A 15,753-nucleotide genomic window follows, 5' to 3' on the forward strand; every position below is an offset into this window, starting at 1 on the left:
CTTTTATCTGTTCATACTTTCCTACCTAATACTAAAAGTCGAGAATACTTTTTGTTTTCACACTTTTGTTACGGATAAAAAAAAAATCGAGCGCACTCTTAACCTTGCCTCGCTCATCGCAGCTGCGAGACTGAAAATTAAATTTAGACCTCCTACCCTTATGAATAAATATTTCTGTATACTATACTCTCTTTTTTTCTGAGACCCCAGCGCCCAGCCCTATCTAACAATAAATTCGTCTATTTATTCTCACTCTTACAAAACCCAGTCAAAATAATAATTTTCCATTTTTCGAACTTTTGTCGCGCATACTTTTTTCCTTGAATACTTTTATCTGTTCATACTTTCCTACCTAATACTAAAAGTCGAGAATACTTTTTGTTTTCACACTTTTGTTACGGATAAAAAAAAATCGAGCGCACTCTTAACCTTGCCTCGCTCATCGCAGCTGCGAGACTGAAAATTAAATTTAGACCTCCTATCCTTATGAATAAATATTTCTGTATACTATACTCTCTTTTTTCTGAGACCCCAGCGCCCAGCCCTATCTAACAATAAATTCGTCTATTTATTCTCACTCTTAACCTTGCCTCGCTCATCGCAGCTGCTAGACTGAAAATTAAAGTTAGACCTCCTATCATTATGAATAAATATTTCTGTATACTCTCTTTTTTCTGAGACCCCAGCCCTATCTAACAATAAGTTCGTCTATTTATTCTTTCTTGACCAATCAGAATTGTCCATCGCCACATTTGTTTTCGCAAATTCTCATTTCTCTTTGTAACTATTGCCAGATCAAAACCCAGTCAAAATAATAGTTTTCCATTTTTCGAACTTTTGTCGCGCATACTTTTTTCCTTGAATACTTTTATCTGTTCATACTTTCCTACCTAATACTAAAAGTCGTGAATACTTTTCGTTTTCACACTTTTGACGGGTTCCCTAAAAATATGATTGAAACGTCATATAAAAGGTGAAATAATAATGATATACAATTTATTATAGGTCGTCATTTAAAAATGGATAGAAGAGAAAACTAATTGGGTTAAAAAAATTCTAGCTCTTTTTGTAGATGTTGTATAGACATGGCCATTATAAATATTTTGAGCTGAAACAATAAGCTTTCAGATGGTATAAAGTTTATTGTAGGTTGTCATATAAAAAAAGTAATGGAATAAAAAAAAGTTACATTTTTTCGATTTTTGTATTGCAAGAAAATTGATTTTTAAGGTTTCACTTCCACCACGTGTGAATTGCATATATGATTTTTTTTTTAAACAACGATTTACATAATTGTACTATTGCAGACAGCGTTAATTTTGGGCCTTGATATAATTTTTAGATCAGTTTAAAATTTTATTTTTGGCTTGAATGAGAAAAATTCTGTACCCTTTACATAATTCAACTTGCAAAATATTAGACAATTTCCACAAATAACCGAAATTTTTGTGCAACTTTTTTCTATTAAACTTTATTTCTGACTTGTAGGTCTTTTCTCGATTCATTGAAGATATCTATTTCAAATTTTAAAAACTACAACTCAATATATGTTATTTGAACACAATTCCAATTCAATTTAAACAAATAGAATCTAAGATCAATTTCAATACCCGATAGTTGGCCACTTTTAGATATTTTTTACATTTTCACTTTTACATGACTAATACAAAATTTATCTTCGGGTGATTGCATTTTCTAGTATCTATTTCGATGTAGTTTTGCAGAAATGTTATCGGAATATACTTTTGTTAGACGCTTACAAAATAAATAGTAATAATATCCTTCAGAAGATTGCATTTTTTTTTTTTTTCTGAAACAATACACATTGTTTCAGATATGAATATTCCCTTGTAACTGCATTTCATGACAGATGAAGATATGATAAACACTCTGTATCGTTCGCTTTGGTAAAAAAATATTAAAATCCTTACAACTTAGTCAGAATTAGTTTCCATCAGTGATTTTGGAGAAACTTTCGAAAAAAGTATCACTCCGTGAAACTCTTTAAAATCTTTGAAGAACTTATTAGGAAGAACATTGGAGAACCTTTAGAATAAGTTTTGGGAATACATGCGTTTAAAAAAAAGTACCTACTGAGAAACAAAAATGTTTGGATAAACTTTTTGAGGAACATTAGGAGGAACATTCTGAGAAACTCTTGAGGAAAGGCTTCGAAGAATTATTGGGCAAATCTGTTTAAATGAATCATAGCTTGGAAACATTTTTAATAATAATAAATCGTAGAAATCTTTGAGCAATGAAACTGAATGTTTTAAAAACGTTCGAAGAAAGAAATCCACACAAAAATGCTTCGGTAAACCTTTAGAAAAAGTTTTGGAAAATGAAGTTTCAGTACTGTACAGAAACGTTCATGAAAAACTTTGAAGACATTTTGGGGCAACTTCAGAAACCCTTAAGAAAACATTAGGTAAAGTGTTTGGAGGAATCTTTTCCCAAAGAATGTGTCAATGAAGGCTCAGAAGAGCACTAGGAGAAACTTTTAACATACCTTTCGGAGGAAATTAAGAAGCCACTTCCAAAGGAATATTTAAAGAAGCTCTTAAAAAATGTATGTTCAAATCATTTATTGTTCCAAGTTAGGGCTCTTAGACTTTATTACACATAAAATTAGAACATAAATTTCAAACACAATTTATCGTTTCAGAGTGTTCAGAAAGTACACTCCTACAACAATACATTTTTGGAATGAAAATATTTAAAAAAGGAAAATAAATGTGTACAAAAAAATAAAAACGCATACAGAAATCTGTACGTGAGAAAAATTTCTGACATTTTTCTTGTCGACTTGTTCAATTTTCTTATCATATTTTTGTTTTCTTCTTTTTTTTCTTTGTTGTTGTTACATTTTTCCATCAAAACGATGATCGATTTCTTGCGGTTGAGTTGAGAACGCGTATTATTTGTGAGTCTTGTTTGTTATTTATTTTTTCCTAAGAAAAAAAAAAAAACTTTTTTTGTTGTTAGACGTGTGATGACTCAAATCGTCTCCGTCGCTCATTTATTCGCATTTACTCTGATGGCAGCGGCAGCAACAATTTTGAACTTTTTGACTATAATAAAATAACATATATGAGGTTTGATGTGTGTGATAGTGATGGTGGCAATGATGATGGCAGCAGGATGTTTTATTCTGCCACATCGTTTGCCTCTCTGCGAGAGTTGGCTGTTGAAATGAAACGAAGATATCTTTCGCTTACACACTTTGTGTTGTGTATTACTCAAAAATGATTTCGATTTTCTGACTGCGGGATTTGGTTGGAGATGGTTTTGATGCTTCTGTGGTTTTGGGGGTCTGATGATGTTTTTTTTTTTCTTACAAATATGTGTACTATGGGACTTATAACCATAACCAAAACTTCCATCCATACAAATGCGAAAAGCTGCCGCAACAATGTGAAAAGGAAAATTACATTTTATACATTTATGATGATGGATGGTTGGTGATTTATTGTGTCAGAATTTGTTGCTATTATGATGTGCTTTTTTTTGGATTTTTGTTTTTAATGGAATTCCAGAGAGACAGAACAAAATATGCGGGTAAAAGTTGATTTTTTCTTTCTTTTTTTTCTGTCGGTGATGTTAAAAATAATAGCTCTGTCTACCTCTAGGGATGAAGTTATTAGTATAGCTATAAGTTGTTGGATTGGGCCTATATAATGTTGGTTCCAAATAAATTATTTAGTGACTGTCTTTAAAGGAAAGTTTTAAGCAATTCGATACTTTTTGGTTTCTTTGAAATTATTGAACATCTGACTTTTGAAAGAAACAACTTTTTTCCTCATTTGCCATAAAAATAGAATTGAATACAAACATACAAAATTTTAAAATCAAGATTTGTTAAATATATTCTTCTTTTTCCCGAAATTTAAATTATTTTGCATTAGTTTCTCTAAAATAAGTATGACCTTCTTAAAAGGCATAACAGCCGATTCGATTATTTTTATAAGAATATAAAATGTTAGATGCATGTATGTATTCGAAAAGATCAGTTCATAAAACAAAAAATATTTTTGGATTAATACGTTGTTTTTTTTCCTTTTTTTTCGGTTTTTTGAAAACTAAAATTTAAACTAAATTTTAATTTTTTTTTAAATTTCTCATAAAATTGAATTAAATATATATTCTCTAATGAATTTTTATATAAAAATATTTAATTAGGCTGATGGCATTTTTGTTAAAGCCTTTATAATTATCTATTATTTATTATTTTACATTGCACTTAATATCATTTATAAATAAATAAGTTTTAATATTTTTAGTAACTTTTTCCATAAGAGCAAGTACACGGGACCCAGTCTCATTCAACATAAAAATATTTATATAATATAAAAGTCATCGTGCTAATAAATAATAAGAGATTAAAGTTGATTTAAATTCTAAAACAATTTTAAAACATCATAAAAGAATAATTTTCAATGTATGTTAAAAAATAATATAAAATTTGTTTATCCTTTAATTACAATAAAATCTCGTTAAGTGGTTTTGTCTTTCAATGAAGTATACCAAATAATTTCTTGGTTAGCAAAAAATTAAAAAAAAAAAATTAAAATCGTAACAACCAAATAATTTCTTGGTTAGCAAAAAATTTAAAAAGAGTTTGATTTTTTTTAAAACCTTTTCCTGAAGGGCATCTCATGCAAAATCAAAAAAGAGACATTCACAGTTTAAGACATTGCTCAAAATCAAAATTTTCTTCATATCTCATTTCATTCTTATTTGCTTGAAAAATTCCAGTTACATTCTGGTTTGTCGTTTTGCCATTGCAAGTCATTATTATTATTAGTTTTATTTATTAATTTTTTTTTATTAAAAAAAGTCAAAAAAGTGTCATTTTTTATTACAGAAGTAACAATTTTTGTATAACATTTTTCAAAGCAAACAAGCGGTCACTGTGGCGTATGTGTAACATTTTTTTCTGTTATTTAACTATGAACGATGTTGAATTAGTTTACCTATAGGAACCATTCAATGACCATTATTGAAATTTTTAACTACTAAGTCAAAAAGTTGAACATGAAATCAAATAGAACTTCAATGTATGGAGCGAATTAAAATTTGCTTTTTCGTAATGGAATAGTTAACCAAGAGTTACTTGTTTATGAAATTGTCGTTTTAATAGAATTTTGATTCATTTTTGTGTTTTATTTGTGTTTTTTACGATGTTAAAAAAAAAAATAACTGCTGAAAATTATTTAATATGTAAACTTGCCGTAGAGTAACTAAAGCAAATTATTAGGGAACCCAGCCGAACAGCTCTGATTTTGATGATTTTTTTTTTTCAAACGTAGGTAATTAAAAATACTTTAAAGTCTATAGATTAAAAATTTCCGATGTTGCCGTATTGTTTTTTAAAATTAAAATTAAATTTTTTTTGAACAAAACAATTTTTTTTGCTTAAATTTCATAAAACAAATGATAGCAAAACATTCTCTAGGTAATTTAAGGAAAAAAAGTATAAAAGAGTAAGGGACAATCTTCCATCGTTAAAGCGATAAATGCAATTTTCTCACAATCTGACTTCAAACACAAAAAAAATATTTTGAAAACAACGGCAACACTTAAAATATTTTAAAATACATTTTTAAAAAGCCTGAAGCTCATTCTTATCTCTTAAATTTAAATCCACTAAATTTAATGAAGAGTTTTTGAAAAAATGGTCCTCAAACTCACAATTTAAAAAAAAATGTTTAAAAAAAAAATTTTAAATGACTTTTTTCCAAACTTTTTGTAATAAAATATGAATTTATTTAAAAAAAATTTTTGGCCATAAATATTATCAGTTGAATTCCGAAGAGGAAAAGGTAACATATATTACAGTTTAAAAAAAAAAAATAAAAAAATTCTTCAATTTCAATGGGTTTTTTGATAAAAACTGAATTTTTGCATTAAAATAATTGATTTTCTCAAAGACTTTGGTAAATAAGAACTTTAAATTTTTGCTATTTAGCTTTCAACAGTAAGGGTTATTAAATTAATAAAAAATAATTTTATATTTAGAAGTTGAACTTAAAAAAAAAATAAGTTATGTAAATTTTTTTCCAAAACATCTATTCAAAAAGTTCTTCGAAAATTAATTACTTTTTAATTTTTTTCATAAACCATAATACATATTGACATTTCTTTTTATAATTTCAAATCATAATAAATGTGGCCAAAAAAATTGAAAAAAAAATGCATTTTATATTACGAAAAAGTTTTAAAAACGACATGTTAAAATTTTTTCAATAATTTTTTTTTTTTCAAAAATCTGAGTTGAGTTACCATTCTTTCAAAAGCCCTTAATTCAATTAACTTAATTTTAATTTTACAAATATGACTAAACTTCTAGCTTTTTAAAAATGTACATTTAAATATTGTAGGTGTTGCCGTTGTGTTCAAATATTTTTTTTTGTGTTTGAAGTCAATTAATAAGAAAATTGCATCTATCGCTTGAACCATGGTAGATTGTCCCTCACTCCCATATATTTTTTTCCTTGAATTTCCTAGACAATCTTTTGGCATCAATTAATTTATGAAATTTAAGAAAAATTTTTGAAAAAAAAATTTTTTTTTCACAAAAATCTTCAATAAAATTTAAAAAATCAAAACGGCAACATCGGCAATTTGTAATCTATAGACTTTAATGAATTTTTAATTACCGCTAAATGTATTTCAAAACTTGATGCAGCTCGACGCCTTTCTAAGTCACTGTGCGATTCTAATGAATGTATATTTTAGCATTTTTAAATAACGATTTTAGCATTTTAAATTTAATTTATTTGTTCTTAGAAAAACCTTCTAGTTTAGACGTTTTTTCTAAACTGGAGGTTTTTTTATTTGCCTTAAAATTCATTTCTTTTTTACTTAAAAGTTTTAATATTCCATACTGTTAATTAATATTGGAAAAAAAAACTTTTTCTTGTTGCACTAAACGAATTTCCATTTAAGAGATTAAAAGTGTCTGTAGACAGATTTTTTTCGTCCAAAAAATCAGCGTACAAACGAATTCATAATATTTTTTTGCTATTTAACCAAAAAATTGAAAAGTAATATTTTCTAAACCAACAAGATTATCCCAAAGAGCCCAGACATGCAAATCAGGACTAAAAAAAAATTCAAATTCCAATTGAAAGCAAACATCCCGCACCCAACACGTCTATAACAACTATAAAAGTGTTGTGCTAAACTTTCAATAGTATTAAAGCAACAGAGTTAAAAAAAAAAAAAATAGAAAAAAAAATCCAACAAACCCTGGTTAGCATGTCTGCAATAAATAATCCATAAAATTCAATTTCATATCGACACTATGTGTATATGAAGGTGTGTAGATTTAGATTATATTGGGAAAGCTATAGGATATACCAATCCTCACCTAATCGCTTTCAATACAAGCAACAAAAAAAAAACATACGGGGAATTTCAACTCTTTTATGTTCTCATGAACGCAAAAAAGGATTTCAATTCACCAGGATTTTTGTCCCTCTTAATTCCTATACCTATCAAAACAGAAAATTTTTACGGAAAATCCTGAAAGAAAACAAAAGTAGGTACAGTGTAATCAAAAGGACTTCCTGTGTTTCCTGTGTGATTGCCCAACCAACTTTTATACCTACAGGTCCTTCTTTTTGTTCTCCCTTTAATCTGGTAGTCATATACAAACTCTGTTATCCTTTATTCACATTTGGACTTTTTGAACTGATTTTATCCTCTTATTCTTGTTGTATACTTTTTAGATTGGAACAAACAATTGCACCGCACGATATCGGACTTTAAGTGGTGGAATTGGTGAGTCGCCATCTTTGTCACCGAGTCCTTCTTCCGATTACGAGGATATAGCTGCTACTCGTGGCTTGGCACTTAGTTTGGCAGCAAAGAGCAAAAAGAATGGCAATCACAAAGGAACGACTATTAGCCAGAAGGCGACCGTACATCATGTAAGTTCATTATCCTTTTTAGTTTGAGGTTCCACCAAGCTCTCTCTCTCTCTCTTGCTCTCTCGTTTTTTGTCCTTCATGTGGTTCTTCTTTGCTTGGTGCGGTGATGTCTTTTGTGAAAAAAAAGGGACGATCAAATTATTCTACTTACACAGGCACACACCACCCAAGGGAATGAAACACAGAAGACGAAAAAGGACACACAAAAAAAACTTTAATTTGTGCTGTTATGACTTTGAAAACTTAGTTATAATGCCAAAATCAAAAAAAAAAAAAAAAGAGAGTAAAAACCCTTTTATAATGTTTAAGAAGAGCATAGAGAGACTCTAGAGCGGGTGCCACAGGATTACAAAACTTTTAATGATTTAATAAACTTTTTTTCTTTTTCATCTTCTCATCCACTTTTTTTTTTTATTCATTTTCTTGTTTTTTTTTTTTGTGTGTCATTGTGTGATAATATAAAGTCCAACGAAATGCGAAGTTCACCAAAGGAAATTGGCGTATTTAATGAGAACGGAAGGAATTTCGTTGCCACAAAGGATACCTCAAGGGATTTCAGCAATTCCCAGGATAATACAGACCGAGGAAGTATGAGTGATCAGGCATTTGCTTGTTCGGCTAGTTCTGTAGAGAGTTTACCCAGTGCATCCGGTTCAAGTAAGTTTTTTCTCTCTTCTCTCTCTTTTTTTTATTAAAATACACAAAAAAAAAAACGGAGAAAACTTAAATTTATTTTGTATTAAACGAAAGGAAAAAAGGACAATATTGCTGTCCTGATGGCTTCTCATTATGTTTTAAGCTACTTTGGGGAGTAATTTCCCTTTCTTTTGTTTTCGTTTTTTTTTTTTTTTTTTGGTTTTCCCTGAAGGAGATTTTTTTATTAAAAGACTTTTACTTATCCTTCTTTTCTATCACACAGGCACTCAAGCTTTAGTTCGTCCTGGTAGTCCACATAGTTCGATATCCACCGAAGATCGAACATCATTAGTGCCGATTTGCAAAGCCAAAGCTCTTGTCGATAGTTTGCCAAATCCTTACGATAAGGAAGCACTTAAATTTAAGGTAAGTTCGTTCGTTTCTGTTTGTGCATATAAAAATAGTCCTTTTTTTCATTTTTTGTTGGAATTAATAAGAGGCTTTTTAACTTTTTTAACTTTTTAACAGAAAGGTGACATTATTGATGTACTTTCAATGAATGCATCTGGGATATGGAGAGGACGTTGTCACGGACGTATTGGACATTTTAAATTCATTAATGTCGAAGTAATGCCAGAAAATAGGATAAAAAATTTAAATAACAAAAGTTTAAGCCGCCTGACAAATACCAATGGACCCAATTCCGTTGAGGATTTATTGTTTCGCATTGGATTGAAGGAGTATACTTCGGTGTTTGTTTTAAATGGGTAAGTTGGTGAGGGAATATAATTTTATAAGTAGATGGGGGTTGGTGGGGAAGGTTGAATAAATGAGAATTTTGTAATTTATATTTAATGGGATTCATTTTATTTTCTTGTAATTTTTTTTTAGATATGAAGACTTGGAGCTATTTAAAGAGCTTGAACCTGCCGATTTGGATTATTTGGGAATTGTTATACAGGATCATAGAGCGAAGCTGTTAACGGCTGTGCAGTTGTTGCATGACATTGAATGTAAGTTTAAAAGTCATCCTGTAAAAAATAAAATGCACGACTGGGGTCGCACGTACTTGCTCTTATGCTTAAAGTTACTCTAATGTTAAAGCTTTTTATTCACGAAAATTAAGAAAATTTGATATTTTCAAGAAATTAAAAAAAAATAAAATCTGTTTTTATAATTAATTAAATACCGTTTAAGATGATCTTTCACAAAAAACGAAGTATGCCAGTTTACTTCTTGTATAAAAAGGAATTTTTAGAAAAAAAATTTCGAAAATCGTTAGAGCCGTTTTTTAAAAAAATAATTTTTTATATATAAAAATTTTCTATCATTTTTCAAAAAAAAAGGTTGGTATGCCATTTTGATGAAATAATTTATTTACGTATAAAAACGAAATTTCATAATTTTTCATAAGCCCGTTTTCAAAAAATTGATTTTTCAAAAAAAAATTTTGAAATATTTTTTAAAAATCCAAAAATGAGTTTTTTGAAAATTTTCTAAAATTTTAATATTACCTTTACTTAAACGCTTTTGTATAAAAATTTTCTTTGAAATCGGGGTATTCTTGAACGAGATATTCATAAATTAAAAAAAACCGTTCTATGACAGGTACCGTTAATAACGGTAAAAAAAATAATTTTTTTATTTCGAAAGCTGGCTCTTATGTGCAATACTACACTCAAAAATTTTAATCAAAATCGTTAGAGCCGTTTTTGAAAAAAATTAACTTTTCTATTTCCGTTATATGACAGGTACCGTTAGTTTTGGTCCTAAAAAAAAATTTCAATTTGTCCTCTAGGGAATCACCCAAAACTGTTAACTACCAAGTTTGAACAAAATCACTCGAACAGTTTAGGCTGTAGCTCGAGGTACATACAGACAGACAGACAGACAGACAGGCAGACAGACAGACGGACAGAATTGCCGGACCCACTTTTTTGGCACTCTCCATCATCGTAATGTCATGTAAAATTATTATCTCGAGTTCGATTTTTTTTACGAATCCTAAACTTGCCCTATAGTACCTATATCGCAAGTAAAAAAGTTAAACTTAATTCAGACATTGAGGTTGTGGTATTGATTAAGTCCTCAGGCAAGGTGAGAGAATATTGCTCCAATACTGCAAGTTCAACTGAAACGGTAAGAATATTGTTACAAAAGGTGTTAAAGAGCAATAAAAACTACATTGAGTAGCTTTTGGAAATGCACAACCAACTAAATAATTGATAAATAAATTAAGGGTGTTAGGCTTGCAAGACTTTTTTACAACGAAATACGTTAGCTTCATCACTGATTTAAAATATTATTAGTTGTTCCCAAAAAAAGTTCAGAAAGTAGGTACATTTTAGATTTTCTGAACTACTTCCATCCGAGTTATGGACCTTTCATGTCACAAACATATGTACTGTACATACCTAGTTGATGTTCGAGTAGTTTGATGAGTCGGTGACGCTGATGCACAATTGGTTGAAAATTCGAAGGTTTATTTTTTCTAATCAGAAGAGAAGGTCTCTGCTTCCAATTCAGCAGAATTGGGATTGTAAGGGTTCAGTCCAAGACTTCTTTAGTTTCTTGAGAAAGGGTATGACTATACTTTAAAGCATTTACCTACCTATAGACCAAAAAAACAGCAAAAATCAATTTTTCGTTTGATTGATTGCAAATTATGCTGGATACCAAAATATTTAAAACCTTTGTTCGATTAGAAATTGTATCTGAGACTAAGTTGTTTGGAATTCACTCCCAATGAGAGCATAACATTCAAATACATTTTCACTGCTTCAACAGCTTTTAAGCCAACATTTCGCCAGGAACAACTGAAAAATAACGTTAGCGACTATCATTAAAATATTGTCAACATTAAAAATCGCCATTAAATTTAAAACCTTCATATGAAAAATAAAGATTTCAAGGAAAAAAGCAAACAAAAACAATCTGTGATCAAAACGAGCAATACATTTACTAACCAATAAAATCGTGCTGACCAGTTTATAAATTCCTTCTTCTTTTAAGTAAAGTATTAAATATAAATTAAATTCGTCTTAAAATTAAACATTGTATGTACTCATCTTTAGTATTTTTATTTTATTTTTTTTTAGGCATGATTCATTTATGGTTTTAAGCTTGCATAGTTCTTTTACAAACACACTTCAAATCTTGGAAAAAATAGGAACACGGATAAAAATTCCGTCGTAGTTTGTAAGGCAATCTCTGTAAAAAGTCCTTTTTCAATATCGTAACAATTAGGTTTGCAAATTTCGATTTTATTACTAATAGTCTATTGAATAAACCCTTTTGTATACTTCAGCTAAAAATGCTGGCCGGTTTTTAGTTTTTTTTTTTGTATTTAACTCGAAAACCAAGCCTAACTTGGAAATGGTTTAAGGACACTTTTCATAACAAACTAAATTTTCTACCAAGTTAAGGTGTTTAAGAAATTTTTCAAATTATTTTAGACTAAAATTCTAAGCTAAAATCAATGAAAAAAACGTAAAAAAATGAGGATTTTTTTTTACTAAATCGGGGAGCTTTTGGTGTATGATCCCGGTGCGTCCAAGTTTTTAGGTACTAATAAAATCAAGTATGCATTTTTTGTCAAGAAACGACAGAAATGTACCTTTTCAAAAATACGCACTTTTTCTTCATTTTCGACTTTTTTTAGTTGAAAGCAAGTTTTTAAAATTCAACAAAAAACGTTATAATTGGTAACTTTTAGACTTAGACTTACTCAAGTTAAGATTTTTCTCAACTCCAGTAAGTTGAGAAATATTTCAAGCAGTCGCTCAAGGGAATTGAAAATAGGGCTGTCACTTGAGTAAAGAAAAATCTTGTCTTGAGGAAAATTTTTTCTCAAACTCGCAAATTTGACTGATTTGAATTAAATGTCATAAAAAATAAACATTTTTTTAATAATTCAACTTCGGTTTGATTTGTCGCGATTAAACAATATTTAGAAATAAATAAACTCAAACAAATATTCGCGATTCATTTATTTTATTATAAAATAAATACAAAAAAACAAACTCTCGCAATGACACTTGCGTTTAAATGTCAATTGACTGAAAAAAACTTAAGCGTTTCCTCAAGTAAAAAAGCCTCCTCAGAGGTTCACTTGAGAAAAATTTCGACTCCAGTGAAGACTATGAATAAGGATTCGCTTGAGCGAGTGCTTAAGATATTTCTCAACTTGAGTGACGACTATGAATTCCGCTCTTAGAGTAAACAGACTTCGAGGGATTGATTTAATATACCTAAACTAAGTATGACAAACAAAAAAAATTTTATGCATCCTTATGGCCTTTTGTGCAATTTTGTGTATGAGTACTTTTATAAATACGGCTCGAATGGGTGGACCCACATACAGCCATTATAGACTTGGTCTATTGCAAAGAAGAACATTTAATACGAACTCTTTAAATATTTTCAAATACTAGTTCTTGTCAAATCAACGACCAACGACAAGTTTCTCTTGAAAAAACGAAAAAAAAAACCAAATGATTTTTCAACAAAATTGTTTGGCAAGTGTGAGTAATAACTGCAATGTACAAATTTTTTGAGATGTTGTTAAGATAGACACCAGTAGCTTCAAACCAAGTTTGCAGTTTTGAAAGAACGTCGCTGATACCTCGGTGATTCGACCTTTTTTTAGTTTTTAGCTTTCTAAATGTAATGGTACATATACAGACGATAAAATTTGGTATAATTTGAGCGTTACTACAGCTATGTAAGTCCAAAACTTCTTGAAATAAATCACTTCAAAAGTTGAATAATTTCCTCACAAAGTAGATTAGGCAAAATTATATGGGACTTGGACCAAAGGTCTACAGCCATGAGAGTGGTGTCAAATCAAACTTGAAGGCTCCTGCATATAAATTGGGATTCTTTTTGAAAGTCGTATTAGTGGATATACAGATATTACCGTGTGAAGTTGATATTAAGAATGCATTTCCCAGGCGAAGCCTAACACCTATGTTTGATTATTTGGTATCAAATCTTTCCCTTTTTGTGGAAAGTTGTTTTCTCTGCATTCTTATGAAAACACGTCTTAAGTCACGCCGTGATACTATACTGCACTCATCCAAATTTTGAAAAACTAAATAGATATCGGTTGAAAAAAAATCAAAATAAACAGAAACCTAACTTTTCTGAATGAATTGAGCAGCTACCTAAAAGTATGCAATCTAATAAAGACAATGGTACATCATTTTTCACCTTTAAAGTATGCAACACAAGAATGTAGTGGTTATTCTTTTTTAATGAATTTTAAGCCGTAGTCATTTGGTAGTTAGAAAGATATGAGCAGTTATTTTGCCATTTCTTTGAAAAAATAAAATTAAAAACTCAAAATCTGATAGGTTCGTTAAGCAAAAAAAAAAAGTATTAGGTGCGTTCCACCAAGTGAAATCTCTGAGCGCTACGAGATTTTTTAAGTAAGACAAAAAATCTCAGCTGAGCGCTCACTTTTTTTTCTGAGATTTCTGAGACGAAAATTTTTTGGATTCAATTTCTTAGTCTTCTTTCTCTTTCTTTAATTTTTTTTTTTTTTGTTATTGTTTTGACTTTTGTTTTTTGGTGGTGTGCAGTTATAAAAGTGCTTAAAACATGAAAAATTTAATGAAAGTATTAAGAAAATGATATTATTTTGAGCTAGCTTTACGAAATAACTTATTTTGAAATAATTTTGTATCACAATTTAATATTTGAAAAAAAGTTGCAATTGTGTGAAGTTGCAGTTTAAGAGTTGGATTTGAAAAAAAAATTGGATTCATGTGAGAAACTTGTCCCACAAAATTATTTTACTCTCTTTCAAAATGACATTGAGCCCTCAGAGATTTTTTCTTGGTGGGACGCACCTATTTAAATTTGAACATTTTTTCCTCAAGCACCTATAAAGACTTCGAAATAAAAACTGATAAGCAGTTAGTAGGAGTTATGATTAATGATTGTTTATGTTTATAATAATTCTTGAGCATTAAATTCGCTTTTAGGCAAATAATCTGGCAATTAAAAGCCGCACACTGAAACCGTATTTTTAAAATCCTAAAAATATTTTCTTTCTAAAATTATTTAAGCTTTATAAATCCTTAAAAATTCAATTTTTTACAATTTTTTAAAATTATTTTCTTATTCTCATTATTTCTTCCAGGCTCCGATGGTGATATAGCCGGCTCTAGTTCCGAAAATGACGAAGCCCGACTCAACAACATCAACAAAAAACACGGTTCTTCACCATTTGGTCGCAGACACTTCCCACGTGATTCGGGTTGCTACGAAGGCTCCCCGGTGCCATCATCCCAAACACCCACCCAAACAATAACATCCACCGATGACTCAAATAGCTTAGACGACGTTGTAACAAAATGTTCAACAGAAATTCTCAAACGTGTCGAAAGTGCACGTCGCCAAAAGGAAGCCAGCTCTGGGGGACCTCTAAAAGGTCTCTCCCGTGTCGGTAAGAAAGGTCTCCTCGGCGGTAGTTTAATGGGCGATGAAACTCTAACTCGCGGCGGAGGCTTGAGTGAAAAATCAAGTGACTCGGGCGTGAGTAGTAGCTCCTTATCATCGAATCCACTGAAGAACAACTCTTAACATTTGCCGCAAGTCCTTGCGCAAGAGTTGGCAGCTGCAGCTGCCAATTGCAATACACTGCCACAGATGTCTGTATCGTCAATGGCAATGGTTATGCCCTCTTGCGGCGGCAGCGTAACAAATAATTTAAATCTTAATCGTAACTTGGTCATACTTCGAAATCATTTGCGCAAAAATACGATCTCATCGAATCAATTTAATGGTGTGGATGCAGACGACGACGATGATGGTGATCATGTGCATCTTCATCCGCATTCGGCGGATCAATAGCCCCTTGAAGATATGATTAGTTCGAATAGACCTCGTTTCTTGATACGTTTTGAGATTGTTCTTAATTCGTTATTTTGTCGTTCATTTTATACTCCGCTCAAGTGAAAGTTAATAATTGTAAAATTTAAATCAAAACAATTATAAAATTAAAGAAAGGATCTTAGAAGAAGGAAGAAAACTAAATATGACAAATCTTTTTTCAACAAAGATAAATAATTATAAAAATAAAAAAATAGTTATAGATATTTAAAAAAATTAACAAAAAAAAACATAAATAAAAAAATGATGCTGTGATTCGTTGAAAGATTAAGTTCAAATGTACAGT

At 30.0% G+C, this 15,753-nt stretch overlaps 1 protein-coding gene across 1 annotated transcript in view; it reads left to right on the plus strand.

Moving 5' to 3' along the window:
- LOC129915547 (uncharacterized) overlaps positions 1 to 15,560 on the plus strand; it is a 505,115-nt gene extending 489,555 nt beyond the window's left edge. The window contains exons 13-18 of the mRNA XM_055995150.1: positions 7,734 to 7,934; positions 8,399 to 8,591; positions 8,854 to 8,996; positions 9,099 to 9,337; positions 9,462 to 9,583; positions 14,716 to 15,560. Coding sequence (XP_055851125.1) covers positions 7,734 to 7,934; positions 8,399 to 8,591; positions 8,854 to 8,996; positions 9,099 to 9,337; positions 9,462 to 9,583; positions 14,716 to 15,158 — 1,341 coding nt within the window. The 3' untranslated portion in view covers positions 15,159 to 15,560. The remainder of the gene's footprint in view (positions 1 to 7,733; positions 7,935 to 8,398; positions 8,592 to 8,853; positions 8,997 to 9,098; positions 9,338 to 9,461; positions 9,584 to 14,715) is intronic.
- The last annotated feature ends 193 nt before the right edge of the window (positions 15,561 to 15,753 follow it).

Source organism: Episyrphus balteatus, chromosome 3 (assembly GCF_945859705.1).
Source record: "Episyrphus balteatus chromosome 3, idEpiBalt1.1, whole genome shotgun sequence".
NCBI lineage: Eukaryota > Metazoa > Arthropoda > Insecta > Diptera > Syrphidae > Episyrphus > Episyrphus balteatus.